A 19,033-nucleotide genomic window follows, 5' to 3' on the forward strand; every position below is an offset into this window, starting at 1 on the left:
ATGACATGTCATACATTGTGGCTTCTACAGCTGCATGCCATGCATTCAGACATCTCGGCCAGTCCAGTGATTGGCTGCAGCGGTCACATGCACATTTGTATATACAAAACACTATGCAAAAGCATTCTAAAATGATTGAATGCATGAATAACAATATTATTAAACATGTAAAAAAAGGTGAGGTACATGTGCATGTGTGACACCCCAGGGGTCTGGTTGCCACAGTAATAGAGATATTATGTCTGAGAGCAAGTGGGAGGTTTCTCTGGTCAGGAGTCCTAAGCATGCAACACGGCCCACCCAGACCTGGGAGGGGAGGAATCTGCCCTTATAAACTGGGTCTGGGGCGGGATTAGGTGAGACAGAGCCTGCAGAACAAGCAGAGCAGTCAGAGCCTGGAGAGGGAAAGTGAGAACAGGAGCTCTGTAGGAGCAGAGGCAGAAGGCCAGGGGCTGTGAGCAGAGATATAGCTTGCCCTGGCTGAAGTTACTAAAACCGGACACAGGAGTCCGAGGCTGTGGGGACTGATATATACCCAGCAGCAGAAACCAGCCGGCAGGGGATTCCAGGTCCTCTGGCCATAGAAGCCCGGAGGCTCAGTCACAAAGAAGGGACCAGCGCCGCCATCCAGGAGCGGAGGCTAACAGAAGGCCCCAAGGCACCAGCCATACGGGTGAGCACCACACGGTATACTCAGGGACGTGGGCTACTTGTAACCGCTGAAAGCAAGGTAGCCAGGAAGAGTGCAGATAAACGGGGAGGCCTACAACTCCACCTGGCCAGGGGAACTCCTGCTTGCTCGCAGACTGACCAGGCCCCTTATACTAGCCAGTACTCCCGGGAGGGTCTGCCTTGTACCATCAGTAAAGACCCTGAACTGCACCTCACGTCTCTGTGATTCCTTGCCGCACCAGCACCATTAGCACTGGGACCCTCACACCATCACTCCCATCATCTCTCACATTAGCTGCCCTGAGGCAATACTTCTCCCGTGGGGAGTTATCCCATACTCGGCTGCGCAAACAACATCAGCCTCAGCGGTCGGCAGCGTAGCGGCGGTCCCCACTGACCGCAATCCACGAGTGGCGTAGTCGGACATTTGCTATACATTAAGACTGCCACTGGTTTGACCACCCTGGGCACGGACCGGGTCACCGCCACACGGAGACTACAACCCCCAGCATTCTAGAACAGGCCCGGTTCCGGGTTCCCCTGCACAACACAGGCCCAGGGGGCACGTCACATGTATGGCAGATCATCACTGCAGAGCCTGTCAACCACTGGAGTGTCACCGCTAGAGCATTGGGGAAGCCACCCGGTGAGGCCACATGACCACTAAGGCCAATCAGTGGCCTCAGGACTCATAAGCCAAACATGCTGGTTTTATACTAAGTCTACAGAGGTCATGTGAGCATGTATCACTGTAGGACAGGTCAGCAAGATCAATGGTGACCACTGAAGTGGAATTCAAGACCCCATGCACTAGAAGGAAATTGAGTAAACTGCTAGCAACATATTTAAAGGGAACCTGTCATGTAACAAAAATGCTATTAACCTGCACATAATGGGTAATCTGCAGGTTAATAGCATTCTGAACCTACCCAGTGCCCGCACTTAGACCCTAGCTGCTGGGAGGAAATGAACTTCATTTCTCCCACTAGCCTAAGACTTTCAGTCATAGGGGTGGGCAGGCGCGGCTTCAGTCATCACTCTGTGCATATTGAGCTGTACCCATAGTCCTGCCACTGACTGACAGCTGGCTCAGCATTAGAGTTGCCCACAAAGAACAATGTACTTTTAATTCTCTTTATGATATATAAATTATGTGAAATTATAAAAAAAATATGGCATCCGAATGATCTGTGTAAATGGGTTGTGGTAAATTTATTTTGAGATTTAGCCCTTAAAATGATATCATCAGATGAGGTCTAAGTACACCAGCCTGACACTGCGCACACCACAAACTTCACCTGTGGCTACAAAATAAATGATTGCAGATGATGACCATAAAAAACATGATGAGCTGTTGATAGCGATTTTTCCACCAATTAATCTTTGAAGATGGTTTTCTGCTTTTTTTATACTTGTTGTTTCCTCTACAAATCCAACGCTAAAGAACATAATGTTTTTATTCTTTTACACAGCTTGTAATAATATGATGACAATTATTATAGTAACAATACATGGTTTTTTTTTTCCCTTACACAGAAAGCTAGACTTGCCAGGATAAAAGTGGCCAAGACAGGAACTTCATCTGCCTACCTGCACAGTAAACGGAACGGCTTACTGAATGAAGCACTGGAAATGGCGGTGAGTACAGTGGCTATTGTCAAGTACTTGCTTTACAGAAATGTAAAGGGTATATTAAATGTATATTATTCGGGGAAGTGCATCTAACATTAGATATCTGGGATACCCATAAGTGGATATAGAAGACTAGAGAATTATATCACTGGTAATGTTCTTGAAGGTGACATATGTGATGGAATTCCTGTCTTTTGTCTTTGAATATTTAGCATCATTGTAAAGTTAAAGGGTTTGTTTCATATTAGTTCTTCAGAAGCGCATTGCTCTGCTGCCTCCAAGCCTCCTGGTTGACAGGGGCGGTGCACTCCTGAAGATTGACAGTTCCGGCCATCAGCATGGCAGAGCTGCCGGCCTGAACTGTGCACTCTTCAATGCTGCTAGAAGGGGCAGCTTTGCTTCTGCAGCATCAGAGAAGCTCGGTGGCTCGGAAGCTAACAAAGTAGAATCTTCAAACCAGCACTTACAAACCCTATAGGAAACAGCTTGGATGCGCGAGCTCTTTGCCTTGGAAACCAGACCAATGCAGAGGTGGCAGGTAATCTAGGCAATGAGCTGTAAACTCTAAAATTAAAAATCCCTCTGTTCTTGAAAACAGAGAAGATTTTTAATAAAATGAAAATTGCAAATATGTTTAATCTTCCAAGCACATTGCAATTTTAAGAACTTATGTATGTGATACAACCCCTTCAAAGCCGGACCTAAGCAATTTTTTTGCACATATAACAGGGCAATATTCGAGCTATATACCTCTGACCTCTTTTATTATGAGTACATTTGTAATGTAATTTCAGTCTCACACTCAGTCCAGTACATGCCCTCTGAATTCAGTTCATGTGAACTACAGGACAACATGATCACGTAATGAATCCATCCTGGCAGCTCTCAAAGCCCTCCTTCTGCACTTAGCTACACCTTCCTTGTTTCTCCATATGCTCTTACATACAGCCAAAATATAATGTTTCATTTTGTATAAAAGAGCATTAATGAGTCTATACAATGATAAGCTTCACCTTGTTTCCCCTGTCTCCTGCATGTAAAATCTGACAGGGAGAAACCTATGACAAGCAGGAGGCAGATGAGACAGGATAAAGCTGCATCTTACAAAATACACACAGTGTACATTGTTAGGAGACAGCTGTTTTATGTCACTCAGCTATCATTACTGTCATTAGATAGGAATTAGAGCAAGAGCAGTCTGATGATACACTACCACCTTGGCAAAGTAGGATCGTAGAGGACAATCCAAAAATTGCACTTAAAAACAGTTATACAAAAACCTCTGAAATAGTCTTCAAAAGACTAAATAATCATAAAAAGATATGCTGCCTTACCTGGAACATGGGGACAGGCAAAAATGTAATGCTAGATTAGCAATATAACTGATAGACAAGAGAAATCATTCATGATTACTGCATAATGGGTACACTTGGTACCCGCTAACAGCTTTTTGTGGAAATCTTACTTTAAAGGTGCACATTCTCAGATTTGACATGCAGAAGATAAAGGCAATTGTGTACATTATTTTTTTTTTCATTTTTAAGTGTAATTGAAATCACTTTTTAATGACAATATCTGGATGTTTGCCAGCGCTTGCCGAGTAGGAAAGATTCAGTTTGCAGCCCTATTTCTGCCCAGAATGACTCACCTAGCTATACCCACGTCCCAACAGACTACATATTCCCAAATTTTGCCAGTCAATTGTTACTGCCGTACTTCTGTTCACATTCCAAAATTATCATCTTATTCAAAGTCATCAATGAGCAACAATAAATGATGAAACATAGTTCTGCCAAAAGGGAAAAAACTGGAATGATGCACTGCTTGGCAAAGAGAAATGATGAACAATTCACACCAAACTCCCAAGTGTGCCGGGATTATAGATGGAACGTGGGTGTTTAATTCAGGATTTGCAGTAGATATGCAATAGGGATACAGTCATTAACCGCAGCATATTTCTCATTATTTCATTTATCTCATTAGCTATCACGAGAGGCTGAAGAATTTCTTTCCCATTGCATCACCAAAACAATTTAATAGAAAAGTCTATGCAGTAACTACTATGAAATTAGCTCTGTAATGGACATCTTATGAAGTTTAGCATAGATTATTAAAAGGTTTACTTCCATTGTATGTCCAGTAATGACAGTGCATTAACCCCTTGCACTCTCCTTGGCAACTTGTATCCATTACTCCAGAAAATCTTTTTTCTTTCTTTCAAACACCTAGAAATGTATTTTGTACTGAAAAAAAAAAGATTTACATTTTGGTTTCTGCAGTTGTTCTGCACATTCTCAATAGCCACTTGTGAACTATGCAGTCCTAAAATATATTACTGCCATCAAACTAACCTTTACATCGGGATTCTACAGCTTTATCATCCATTTCTAATAGGAACAATGTGATCCAACATCTTTTCAGTAGCCTGCAAAGGTATTACAGTAAAATGGAGATGAGATAGGAAACATAACTTTTACTGTAACATAACTTTTACTGTTCCTCAAAATCTGGGCATTAAAGATTAACAGCCCCTGGGAATCTTTCTACCGATCCATAGTGCTCTTACCTCATTTGGTTTATGGTAGAGGGTCAAGTCACAAGTAATACCAATCCCACTATTATTACTTTATGTTCACTGCTTAGCCAGGAAGTCTATATGTGTACAGTACACCCTGACTAAGCATTGAACATAAAGTCATTTGTAATTTGACCCGTGACTTAGCGGAAAATGCTGCAACTATTATATTATTAGGAGAAAAAACTGGAAAGGAATGGGTTAACCTGCTCTGCCATCAATAATGAGGAGAAGACCGAGTTCCAAAAACACGTTTCGAAGTATACAACTTCATCATAAGGACAAACCATGATGATCACCGTGTTTTGTCCTGATGAAGAAATTGTATGCTTCGAAACGCGTTGACTATCAAACTGCATATTTTTGGAACCTGGTCTTCTCTTCATTATTGACGGCAGAGCAGGTTAACCCATTCCTTTCCAGTTTTTCCTCCTGATTTCTCCTGTGGTCTGCAGCAGCCTAAGCCTCATTAGTGGTTGTGTGGACACAACCCTACCAGGTGAGCACAATTGTGCAGTGTTATCCTCCTTTTCTACCCAAATAAGACTCTATTGCACTTTTTGGTCTAGTTTTTTTTCGGAACTATTATGTTATTGGCTCAGCAGTTTTGCAGATAAAACTACAGCTTTACCACCTAAAATGTGCCACTAATTAACACTTTACTTGAAAACTCCACCTGTAACATGTGGATGTCATTTCAGCCTCACGAGAATCCTACTTATGGAAATCTTTCCTTATATTGTGCCAATATGCAGCACATGAACAAAAGTATGCAGCCAAAAATTTAACCTAGAAAACATTGGTAGTAAAATGGGTCATACAGAAGAGCTCAGTGACTTTAAAAGTGGTACTGTCTTAGGACGCCACCTTTGCTACAAGTCACTACTTGATACATGTTATCTAATAAATCTGTCCTAATGAACTGTAGTAAAGGCCCCTGTACCCATTAAACTACAGTCAGGCTAATCCACTAATATCAGTGGGATCGTCCGACATTCTAATGTATATGGGGGCTTCCTGACTTTCCCCCGACAAGTGATGTCGAGGGAGATAAGAGTCGAGCACTTTGCACTTTGAATTTTAACACCTGACCTTCTTATAGATCAGTAGATAAGCCATGGCCAGAAGTTTCTTGCAGTGGCTTTTACTATCCTCCCCTTCAAAAGCACATGAACCTTCAGCCGAGTGGAGTGTTCCTGTGTATAGCAGGAGAGAAAGTTTTCTGTCGAATAATCGTTTGTCAGATGGCTATCTAGTGAGTATGGAGACTTTAAAGGGGTTGTCCCCTTAAAGAAAATCTCAGCCCCTGGGTGCAGTTTGTTATAAAAAAACAAACATTTTTTTTTACCCACCACCCCCAGGTCCAGAGCTGAGTCTCTACCACTGCTTCTGGTGTCTGATATTGGCTGCAGCACTACAGTCAATCAATGAGGTCAGTAAATCTTAGAGGGGCATTGTATCTACATGAGCTCATTAATTGGCTGCAGCACTATAGATGTGACATAAGCGCTGCAGCCAATATTAGACACTGTAAGCAGTGGCGGACCCGGGGAGGATAAGTAAGGAAAAGTTGTTTTTTTTTAATAACAAACTGCCTCTGGGGACCACGATTTTCTGAAAGGGGAAACATTTGTTAAGGTCCAAAATTGTGAAGATTAATATAGAAATATGTGGAAGTAACAAAACATGAGTTATAGCCGTGAATGCTGAAGTACGTGGTGCAGAAAAATGGCTTGAAAGCTGTCAATCAGCAGAAGGTGAATGGGGGAGCTGGGATCTCATGAATACTTGGGACTCCTTACTGAATGCATTGAAGCTGACTGTAAGCTCTCCAAAACCAATGCACACTTACACATAAGCGACAGACAGCTGAAATCGGCACTTCTGTCACTACTTTATATGGCCTCCATAGACATCAGCAGAAAAGGGCTGACAGCTTCCCTTTAAATAAAGTTTTATGGTAATCACATAAAAAGTATTGCATATTTTTTTATTTTCCATGTCACTATTGATTTTAAAAACTATAATATTGATCTCATATAATTACAGTTTTCATCCTGCTCATTAAGTCCTAGTATTAGGCAGATATTTTCTTTTCTGTACAGATAAGCAGTCAACTCGTTATCATCATAGACAGTATAACAAGATAACAATGACAGGTATCATCAATATATAGAGAAGACACTACATGCCACAAAATATTCCCATAGAAATCAATAGGTTGAGTTCTCCTATATGCTGAAAATCTCAATAACTTCTTTTGCTTCAAATTAGAAAAAATGTCTGCCCCCCATAATAATTCAAAGAAAACCTGTGACCAAGTCAAAAGTCACCAATTTTGTAGTGACATTGTAATATATCTTTATTAGTGTTGAGGGAGCACTAAAATGCTCGGGTGCTCGAAGCTCGGGCCGAGCTCGCCGTGATACTCGGGTGCTCGACCCGAGCAACGAGCCCAATGTTAGTCTATGGGAGACTCGAGCATTTTTGCGGTGGCACCCCCGGCAGTCTGTAGAAAGCCTAAAAGGTACCCAAAACGATAGTGACAGTGCTCAAATGACATGGGGACAGCATGGGGATCGCCCCAGGAAGCATTTCTGACCACCAGGTCACTTCTGTCAACAACGTGGTCAGAGGTATTAAGCCACTTTTACAGGCTCACAATAAAACGAAAGTGAAACTTTTTTCCTGTGAAATATGTTAAGGAACATCCTTCCCAGGGAAAAGACTTGTGTATAAGTTAAAATAAATGACCAAAAACAAAAATACTCCTCCACACCTTCGGCTATGTTCACAAGTAGCATTTTTTATGCGTTTTTGCACTTTTGTATTGCTTTCAACTATGACAAATGCATTCACCGGGAAATGTCATTTTAACATTTTACAACCTTATCTGGCCATGTGCTGTGTGACACATGCATAAAGTGCTGAAAAGACATGGGAACAGCATGGGGAAGACCCCTGGAAGCATCTCTGACTCCCAGGTCACTGTCTAAAAGTGTGCCCATCATAAGTGATCCTTGCCGCATCAGAAGATGCAGACTTGCAACTATCCCCATGCAAGTTCTAGTCCCAGGGCAGTGTTCAATTGTACCTCCCCCATTCCTTGCAATACAAGCGCAAGAATGCAGCCTGCCACCCACCCACCCCCAGGCTGCAATACCATACTGCTTGCTTGCTTGAACTTGAAATTGGGCCTTTTAGGCATGTGGAGGCGGAATCTGGCCACCACGTCATGGCTGTTTTGGCGGCCTGGAATCCATACTCAGTCCCCAGCCGCCCGGCGGCCGGGTGTCCATACTCAGTCTCCAGCCGCCCCGCGGCCGAGTGTCCACACGGTCCCCAGCCGCCTGGGGGCAGTCGGGTGTCCATAAACGGTCCCCAGCCGCCCCCATTTCTCCTTGGAACATCCCCCCACACACTTTTCTTAGCCCGGCCTGCTTTAGGCAGCATTGGACGAGCCCACCAGAGAACCAGACTCCTCCGGTGGGCCCTGACTTCTCCATCGGTGGAGTTGAGAGTGCCAAGGTGAGGAGCATGATGATGATGACAGAAGTTAGCATCTGCTATGTTTTCTTTTAATGCAAGTGTAAGTGTGCAGCCTGCCACCCACCCACCCCCAGACTGCAATTCATACTGCTAGCTTGCACTTGAAATGGGGCCTTTTAGTTTAGAGAAGGCCAAAGCTGGCCACTACCTCATGGCTGCTTCTGCAGCGAGGTATCCATACTCAGTCCCCAGCCGCCCCTATTTGTCCTGGTGTGCCTTACACATAAGATTAAGCGCGTATACCAAAACATTACCTGTGCCCTCCCCAGTGCATTTAGTGGGAAGGAGAGCCTATTCCGCTGTAGTGTGTGCATGCCAAACCCCTGTTCATGGTACATGTGAAGATGCCTCCCACCTTGCACCTGTCGTTGCAGACTTGCAGCTATCCCCATTCAAGTCCTTGTCCCAGGGCAGTGTTCAATTGTACCTCTCCCATTCCTTGCAATGCAAGCGCAAGTATGCAGCCTGCCACCCACCCACCCCCAGGCTGCAATACCATACTGCTTGCTTGCTTGCACTTTAAATTGGGCCTTTTAGGCATGTGGAGGCGGAATCTGGCCACCACGCCATGGCTGTGTCGGCGGCCTGGTATCCATACTCAGTCCCCAGCCGCCTGGTGGCTGGGTGTCCCCGCTTGCTCCCCAGCCTCCAGGGGGTGGCCAGGTGTCCATACTCGGTCCCCAGCCACCCCTATTTGTACCGGTAACCTTTCCCACACTTTTCTTAGCCTGGCCTGCTTTAGGGCAGCATTGGCCGAGCCCACCGGACTATCAGACTCCTCCGGTGAGCCCTGGCTTCTCCATCAGGGGAGTTGAGAGTGCCAAGGTGAGGAGCATGATGAGGATGATAGAAGTTAGCATCTGCTTTGTTTTGTTGTAATGCAAGCGCATGTATGTAGTAGCGGCTAGGCCTGAGGAGGTCAGCGTTTTGGCGCATATCCTACCTCCTCCGAGGATTGCTGGATGTTTTCCTGCTACTATCCAAGTTCTATGACTCCCGTTAAAACAAAGCTTCAGGTGATAAATGATGGATGAGGTAGTGGCAAAGGAGAAAGAGCAGGAGGAACAGGGACCATTCACATCAATATCAGGCCAGTCAACCAGATATGTCTTGTAGGATATGTTTCTGTAACAAAAGGAGCGGTTCGGCTACACAGTTATAGGGCATACAGTGAGTGCAATGCCTACCAAAAATTTCGAGGCACTCCAATGCCCCTTGGAAATGACATGGAGGTCAGAGGGCGTTAACTAAACCTTTTTTTCCATTTATAGCAACTGGGTCTCCTGTGCACTGTTGGCCTAAGCAGTGAATGGAATGCTTTCCAAAAATTATGAGGTACTGCAATGCCCCTTACAAGAGCCATGTGTGGCACCCCAGGGGTCTGGTCACCACAGTAATAGAGATTACGTCGGAGAGCAAGTGGGAGGTTTCCTGGTCAGGATCCCTTAAACATGCAACATCCTCCTGCCCCAGTCCTGGGAGGGGAGAATTCTGCCCTTATAAACTGGATCTGGGGTGGGGTTGAGTGAGTCAGAGAACAGAGAACAGTCAGAGTCAGAGTGAGAGCAAGGGAAAGTAACAGCAAGGAGCTCTGTAGGAGCTAGGAGCTAAAGACGAGGGGCTGGAAGCTGAGCAGAGCTCGCCCTGGCAGAAGACAATAGGAACCGGACACAGGAGTCCGAAGCTGTGAGGACTTATATATCCAGCAGCAGAAACCAGCCGGCAGGGGATTTCAGGTCCTCTGGCCATAGAAGCCCGGAGGCTCAGTCACAAGCAAGGGACCAGCACCGCCGTCATGGAGCGGAGGCTAACAGAAGGCCCCAAGTCACCAGCCATACGGGTGAGCACTACACGGTACACTCAGGGACGTGGGCTACTTCTACCCGCTTACAGCAAGGTAGCCAGGAAGAGTGCAGACAGACGGGGAGGCCTACAACTCCACCTGGCCAGGGGAACTCCTGCTTGCTCACAGACTGACCAGGCCTCTTATGCTAGCCAGTACTCCCGGGAGAGTCTACCTTATAATCATCAGTAAAGACCCTGAACTGCACTGCAAAGACTCTGAGTCATTCCTGCTGCGCTCGTGCACCATCAACCCCATCATCGACACTCACTGCCCTGAGGCTATACTCCTCCCGAGGGGAGTTATCCCATTTTATGCTGCGCACACAACACCAGCCTCAGCGGTCTGCCTCGCAGCGGTGGTACTCCCTGACCGCAATCCACGGGTGGCGCAGTCGGACAATTAACCTCAAAACCTAAGAAAGACTGCCACTGGTTTGACCAGCCTGAGCCACGGGACCGGGTCACCGCCACGGAGACTACAGACCCCAGAGACCTGGCACCGGGTATCCCACACACGTGTACACACGGCCCAGGGGGCGCGTCACATGCAGTACAGCATATTACAAACATAAGTCCCATTATTGGGGAGTGGGTGTCCCATAGTATTTGCTTATGCCTTGCCAGCAAAAGCTGTCAAAAATTAGGACGGAGCAACTTGCAATGCCCCTTACAAGAGCCATGCAGTACAGCATATTACAAACATAAGTCCCATTATTGGGGAGTGGGTCTCCCATAGTATTTGCTTATGCTTCCCCAGCAAAAGCTGCCAAAAATTAGGACGGAGCAACTTGCAATGCCCCTTACAAGAGCCATGCAGTACAGCATATTACAAACATAAGTCCCATTATTGGGGAGTAGGTCTCCCATAGTATTTGCTTATGCTTCCCCAGCAAAAGCTGCCAAAAATTAGGACGGAGCAACTTGCAATGCCCCTTACAAGAGCCATGCAGTACAGCATATTACAAACATAAGTCCCATTATTGGGGAGTGGGTCTCCCATAGTATTTGCTAATGCTTCCCCAGCAAAAGCTGCCAAAAATTAGGACGGAGCAACTTGCAATGCCCCTTACAAGAGCCATGCAGTACAGCATATTACAAACATAAGTCCCATTATTGGGGAGTGGGTCTCCCATAGTATTTGCTTATGCTTCCCCAGCAAAAGCTGCCAAAAATTAGGATGGAGCAAATTGCAATGCCCCTTACAAGAGCCATGCAGTAAAGCATATTACAAACATAAGTCCCATTATTGGGGAGTGGGTCTCCCATAGTATTTGCTTATGCTTTCCCAGCAAAAGCTGCCAAAAATTAGGACGGAGCAACTTGCAATGCCCCTTACAAGAGCCATGCAGTACAGCATATTACAAACATAAGTCCCATTATTGGGGAGTGAGTGTCCCATGGTATTTGCTTATGCTTTCCCAGCAAAAGCTGCCAAAAATTAGGATGGAGGAACTTGCAATGCTGGCACCCTGGTGGTATAGTGGTGGTGGAGGCTGAGGATAAGGAGAAGAAGATTAAACAGCCGAAACGAGGAAGCGTATATCCATGTGTGGGTGTGAAGCGGTGCATGTGAATACACCTCCCGAAATAACACAGTGGATTTGACTTTATGTTACTCTGCTGTCATTTGGTGGTGATGAGAAGTCTGGCCAATCCAGCCCTTGTTCATTTTGATAAGGGTCAGCTTGTCAGCATTGTCAGTTAACAGGCGAGTGCGCTTATCAGTTATAATTCCCCCAGTGGCACTAAAAACACGCTCCGATAACACGCTAGCGGCAGGGCAGGCCAGGACCTCCAAGGCGTACAGAGCGAGTTCATTCCAAGTGTCCAGCTTGGATACCCAATAATTAAAAGGCACAGAGGAATCACGGAGGACGCTGGTACGATCGGCAAGGTACTCCCTCACCATCTTTTGAAACTTTCCACTCCTTGTGAGAGTACCCCGCGCCTCAGGGCCTGTAAGCTGGGCGGGTGTCAGAAAACTGTCCCAGAACGTTGACAGTGTTCCCCTGCCTCTGCTGGATTGGAGTTGCATCTCTCTCGCCTGTACGCCTTGGTTGGGCAACGAACTGTGACCTCTGCCGCTAGCGTGTTCAGATGGGAATTTTTTTAAGAGTTCTGCAGCAAGGGCCTTCTGGTATTGCCCCATTTTTGTAGACCTCTCCACCTCAGGAATAAGAGAGTGAAAGTTCTCCTTGTAGCGGGGGTCTACAAGTGTCACCAACCAGTAATGACTGTCACCCAACATTTTGACAACGCGAGGGTCAAGGTTAAGGCAGCGTAACATAAAGTCAGCCATGCGTGCCAGACTGGTAACGGGCAAGATTTCCGTGTCCTCACCAAGATGACGACTGACCATGCTCTCCTCCTCCTCCTCTTCCTCCTCCCCCCTGTCCTCAGGCCACCCACGCTGAACCGACGGTATGACACTTGTACAGGTACTACCGTCTACAACGCATGATAGCAGCTCCTGTTCTTCCTCCTCCTCCTCCTCCTCTCCCTCATTGTCCCCCAATGCACGTTGGGATGAGATGAGGCTGGGCTGTGTGTAATCGCCCGCTACGGCTTCTTGATCCATCTCATCATACTCTGGCTGCAATGCCTCCTCTTTAATTCTCTGCAGAGAGCGTTGCAAAAGACAGACAAGTGGGATGCTGACACTAATGATGGCGTCATCGCCACTCACCATCTTGGTGGCCTCCTCAAAGTTTGTCAGGATGGTACATATGTCAGACATCCAGGTCCACTCCTGAGGTCTTATGTGTGGAGTCTGACCTGAATATCGACGGCCTTGTTGCAGCTGGTACTCCACAACTGCTCTCTTCTGCTCACAAATCCTTTGCAACATGTGGAGGGTAGAGTTCCAACGTATGGGGACATCACACACCAGTCGGTGTGCCGGAAGCTGCAAACGCTGCTGCAACACAGCAAGGGCGGAGGAAGCTGTAGCCAACTTGCGAAAATGAGCTGACAGGCGGCGTACTTTCACGAGCAGATCTCGCAACTCGGGGTACGATTTAAGAAACCGCTGAACCACGAGGTTAAGCGCATGAGCCAGGCATGGTACGTGTGTGATCTCACCTCGCCTCAGAGCCGCCACCAGGTTACGGCCATTGTCACACACGACCATGCCGGGATGTAGGTTCAGCGGTCTCAGCCACAGATCTGCCTGCTCTTTCACAGCTGTCCACAACTCACAAGCAGTGTGAGGTTTATCACCTAAGCTTATGAGTTTCAGCACAGCCTGTTGCCGCTTGGCGGAGGCAGTACTGCAATGCTTCTAGCTTGTAACTGATGTGGTGATATCTGAGATGGAGGCTGAACATGAGGAGGAGGAGGAGGAGGATGCGCAGGAGCTGTACACTGTGGGGGCAACTCTGACTGACATAGGGCCCTCAATCCTCGGTGTGGGGAGGATGTGTTCCGTCCCAAGGTCCGACTGGGTCCCGGCTTCCACTATGTTTACCCAGTGTGCCGTCAGAGAGATGTACCGTCCCTGGCCACAAGCACTTGTCCACGTGTCCGTTGTCAGGTGGACTCTCCCAGTAACTGCGTTGTTGAGGGCACGGCAGATGCTTTGGGACACGTGCTTGTGTAGTGCGGGTATGGCACACCGGGCAAAATAGTGTCGGCTGGGGACCGAGTACCGAGGGACGGCCACCGCCATAAGATTGCGGAAGGATACCGTCTCCACCAGCCTAAAAGGCAGCATTTCCAATGCAAGCCGTCGTGAAATGTGCGAATTTAGGACTGTGGCCTGTGGGGCGTTAGCTGCGAATTTCCGCTTTCGTTCAAAGGTCTGGGATATGGACAATTGAATGCTGCGGTGGGACGTGGACGTGGACGTTGATGCTGTTTCTTGAGAAACTGCCATAACAAGTGAAGACTAAGAGGAGGGGGCATCTTTACATGCAGTATGGACAGGGGATTGCCTTGCACACACAACAGGGGGTTCTATTGCACGCACAACAGTGGAAGAAGCTGTGGTGACACCCGCTGACACTGGTCGTGGACCTTGGGTTTCGCCCCACAATGTCGGGTGCTTTGCTGCCATGTGCCTGATCATGCTGGTGGTGGTCAGGCTGGTAGTTTTGTCACCCCTGCTGATGCTGGCATGGCAGGTGGAACATATGGCCTTTTTGGGGTTATCAGCAGAGTCTTTAAAAAAATTCCAGACTCTGGAAGACCTACCGCTTGTACTGGCAACGTCCCTCGTGTTGGTGTTATGGGGAACGGTTGCCTGCCTTCTGTCTGCGGCCACCACACTGCTTCTTCCTGCCTGTTGGGGTACTCTGCCTCCCTCCCCCTGTGTACTGCTGGCCTCACTCTGCATGTCCTCCTTCCACGTTGGGTCAGTTACTAGATCATCCACCACCTCCTCCTCTTCCACTTGCGCACCACGATCCTCCTCCTCACTTCCTGGCAATTGTGTCTAGTCATCGTCCACCTCTTGTGACAGATTGCCAACATCGACTTCCTGTGGCCGTGGCTGTTCAAATATTTGGGCATCGCAACATGGGATCTCCTCTTCCACCACTTCAAGCGTATCAGGCGAGGGGCCCAAATATGGAAATGGACCAGTGAACAGCTCTTCAGAGTGTCCAAGTCTGGGATCACTTGCTGTCTGACGACACTCAGCATGGTGGGAGGAAGGAGCATCAGGGTGAGGAGGAGTATGCGGTCGAGACTCACGGCTACTAAGAGTTGACCGTGTAGAAGACAGACCGGAGGTGGTGGTGCCCAGGTAACTGGAAGTATTGTCTGCTATCCAATTAATAACCTGTTCATACTGATCAGTTCTCAATACTGGTGTTGTTCTGTGCTTCCCTAGTAATTCGGTCAAGAAGTGGGAGCGAGAAGATGTGGCTGTTGGTTGTGGCACATTTTCACCTTGGCCACGGCCCCGTCCTCTGCACGAACCATCACCAGAACGTCCACTTCCACGTCCCTTGCCACGTGCCTTGCCCATTGTAAATGAAGTAAAATAGCTTACACTTGCACTATCAATGGAAAAAGGGTAATATAGAGTAGATTAGAACCGTGGAAGAGGAAAACCACAGTTATTGTTTACTGGGGTATACCACACTTTTTTAAATAGAGATATTTGCGGCTGAACAGTGAGCGACACACTCAAACTGCATTTTTTTTTAGATACCAAAGGCCCAAAACTGGATAGTACAGCGATTTGACCCATGGAACTGCGAAACCAAACTGGGATGTCGGGCCTACACAAGACTATTTTCAACAGATATATTTTTGTGTCACAACAGTCAGGAGACACTACTGTTTTTCTTTACGGAAATAACTACCAAAACCTGAATAATAGAGATTTTTTACCGTGGAACAGCAAAACCACAGTTATAATTTACTGGTGTATACCAGGCTTTTTAAAATATATATATATTTGCGGCTGAACAGTGAGCGACACACTCAAACTGTTTTTTTTAGATACAAATGGCCCAAAAGTGGATAATACAGAGGTTTGTACCGTGGAACTGCAAAACCACACTTGTATTTCTCGGGCCTACACCAGACTATTTTCAACAGATATATTTGTGTCTGAAAAATCAGGGAGACACTATTTTTTTTTTTTTTTTTACAGCAAAAAATGCAAAAAGCAAGATAATAGAGATTTTTTACCGTGGAACAGCAAAAGCACACTTCTGTCTCTCTGGCCTACACCAGAATATTTTCAACAGATATATTTGTGTCTGAAAAATCAGGGAGACACTATTTTTTTTTTTTTTTTACAGCAAAAAATGCAAAAAGCAGGATAATAGAGATTTTTTACCGTGGAACAGCAAAAGCACACTTCTGTCTCTCTGGCCTACACCAGACTATTTTCAACAGATATATTTGTGTCTGAAAAATCAGGGAGACACTATTATTATTTTTATACAGCAAAAAATGCCAAAAACAGGATAATAGAGATGTTTTACCGTGGAACATCAAAACCACAGTAATAATTTACTGGTGTATACCAGGCTTTTTAAAATATATATATATTTGCGGCTGAACAGTGAGCGACACACTCAAACTGTTTTTTTTAGATACAAATGGCCCAAAAGTGGATAATACAGAGGTTTGTACCGTGGAACTGCAAAACCACACTTGTATTTCTCGGGCCTACACCAGACTATTTTCAACAGATATATTTGTGTCTGAAAAATCAGGGAGACACTATTTTTTTTTTTTTACAGCAAAAAATGCAAAAAGCAGGATAATAGAGATTTTTTACCGTGGAACAGCAAAAGCACACTTCTGTCTCTCTGGCCTACACCAGACTATTTTCAACAGATATATTTGTGTCTGAAAAATCAGGGAGACACTATTATTATTTTTATACAGCAAAATATGCCAAAAACAGGATAATAGAGATGTTTTACCGTGGAACATCAAAACCACAGTAATAATTTACTGGTGTATACCAGGCTTTTTAAAATATATATATATTTGCGGCTGAACAGTGAGCGACACACTGATTTTTTTAGATACAAATGGCCCAAAGAACTGCAAAACCACACTTCTATTTCTCTGGCCTACACCAGACTATTTTCAACAGATATATTTGTGTCTGAAAAATCAGAGGCACACTTTTTTTTGGGGGGGGGGGGGCACCCCGGGACCTGGAGCTAAGTCCAGCAATTTCAGCAACTGGAGCAGCACACAGGACTGTAATGCAGCGTTTGCTGGTATAACCACTGCGTCTCCTATACAGCCTGCCTGCCTGATATACCTGGGATGGATATTAGTCCTGAGAAGGACTGTTTGTTTGATCTGGCAGCCTTTACAGACCCTACACTAACTATTTTGCAGGATATATCTCTCCCTAAATCAGCAGCGCTGTCCCTACACTGTCTGATCCGGAGCGACTGTGTCCAAGATGGCGGCGCCCGGTTTTAAATACTCGAGGTGACGCTGTGCGGCCAGCCAATCATTGTAATGCCCACAAACAACATGGCTGCGGCATTACAGTGACTGGCTGGCAATCCCTGCATGTTCATTGGCTCTGTAAAGAGCGCCAAACATGCAGGGCGGAGACCCGAGCTCCCGCCCGAGTAACCCGGAAATGCTCGGTGCTCGCCGAACATCCCGAGTAGCGTGATGCTCGGGCGAGTACCGAGCAGTGTCGAGCATGTTCGCTCAACACTAATCTCAATGTAAAAAGATACCTAAATAGTTTCAATAAAAAGAAAAATTTTCAAAAACTCCCATACCGAAACTGATGTACTCCTTATTTAAGGAACCCCACAGTGCCTCAATTTTAAAGACTAGTAACTTATACAAACATTTTAATTCTGATATGTACATAGTGTAAGGCAGCACTAGTCATCATAATGGGGGATACTCGCTGCACCGGGTAAATTAAGCACACGTGCAATGTCCTTCCGGTATTTTACAATACAGCCGTTTATTATTATCATAAACCGCAGTTCCCACAGTCCGTCTTTGTTTATCACCGGCATGTTTACACACTTAACATCCGGGAGTCTCTCAAGTAGCAGACAGGCCCAAGTGGCCCAAGTTACAGCCTTCAGCAAGGTAATACTATAGCAATGTCTATATAAGTGTCCATATAACAAAGTGTATTACCTTTGCCGGGTTTAGTTGCTGCAGTCCTTTTAATCCGCTACCACTGTGGCTTTAAGGCTTTCCCAGGTGGGGGTCTCTAGCCGTCGTCCCGTCTAAGGCTACTGGAATGTTTCACTCACACACATCCAGTCTGCGCCTTTCCGGATTCTTCACTAAGCCGCTGCCTTCCAAGGCCACTGGCATCTACAAAAGATCCAGGCTCGACCTTTCAGGCTGCCAGACTTCACGATATGACGGTGTCCCACACACACAGGGAACAGGCCTCACGCCCAACACACCGAACACACCTGTCTCCCATCAAGCAGGGTTTATATATGCATCCCGTGCACACACACACACATACTGACAGGACCTTGCTGATGTCACAGTCATGTGATCAGACTGACATTCTGTGCGTGCAGGACCTGTGCTATGTCACAGTCATGTGACCAGTCACCTGAGGGGGAAGGTACATGGTCAGGTAAAACACATCCTGGACCATTACCGTAATGCCAGCAAGTCGCTGCATTACAATATAAAAAATTGGCAAAAAGATCTTGGGACAAGTTTTGAGCCCATTGTGTGGGAAAAAGCTTTAAGAATTACATACAAATCCAACAGGTATTACTCGACACGAGACACATTACAAATTGCACACCCATTAGTACCTTAACTCCTTCAAGATGAAGAAAGATTTTTCCTTCTCAGTCACCGCTATGTTGGAGACATTCCTGTCATAATGGGAATCTAAAGCACTTGGTGTGGAAATGTATCAAGATTTTTAACCTATCGAAACAGGTAGAGACTAGTGATGAGCGAGCATGCTCGCCACTGCTCGGTACTCGCCCGAGCATCTCAGTACTCAAGATGCTCGGAGCTCGCCAAGTACTTTCAAGATGCTTGGGCGGGAGCTCGGGTCCCCGTCCTGCATGTTTGGCGCTATTTAGAGCACCAATCATGCAGGGGTTGTCTGCCACTCACTGTAATGTCACAGCTATGGTGGTTGTGACATTACAGTGATTGCCCAAATCGATGGGAACAGTGCTCACAGTGAAACATGAAAAGCCGGCAATTCATCAGCGACAATTTAGAACAGAAAGAATAGAACATCACACATAGATTAGATAGATAGAAACATGTCAGTCACATATATAATAAGTTCAGTGACCGTGTTGGTTACTGTACTTG

The 19,033-nt window shown here is 46.1% G+C and overlaps 1 protein-coding gene across 3 annotated transcripts in view; it reads left to right on the forward strand.

The window, feature by feature from the left end:
• The window catches only part of KCND3 (potassium voltage-gated channel subfamily D member 3), a 647,462-nt gene that overhangs the window by 573,613 nt on the left and 54,816 nt on the right, over positions 1–19,033 (forward strand). For all 3 annotated transcript variants that reach the window (XM_073667188.1, XM_073667190.1, XM_073667189.1), the window contains exon 5: positions 2,209–2,310. In XM_073667188.1, coding sequence (XP_073523289.1) covers positions 2,209–2,310 — 102 coding nt within the window. The remainder of the gene's footprint in view (positions 1–2,208; positions 2,311–19,033) is intronic.

Source organism: Phyllobates terribilis, unplaced genomic scaffold (genome assembly GCF_046119375.1).
Source record: "Phyllobates terribilis strain yellow unplaced genomic scaffold, ASM4611937v1 Scaffold_2__4_contigs__length_985480577, whole genome shotgun sequence".
Taxonomy (NCBI): Eukaryota; Metazoa; Chordata; class Amphibia; order Anura; family Dendrobatidae; genus Phyllobates; species Phyllobates terribilis.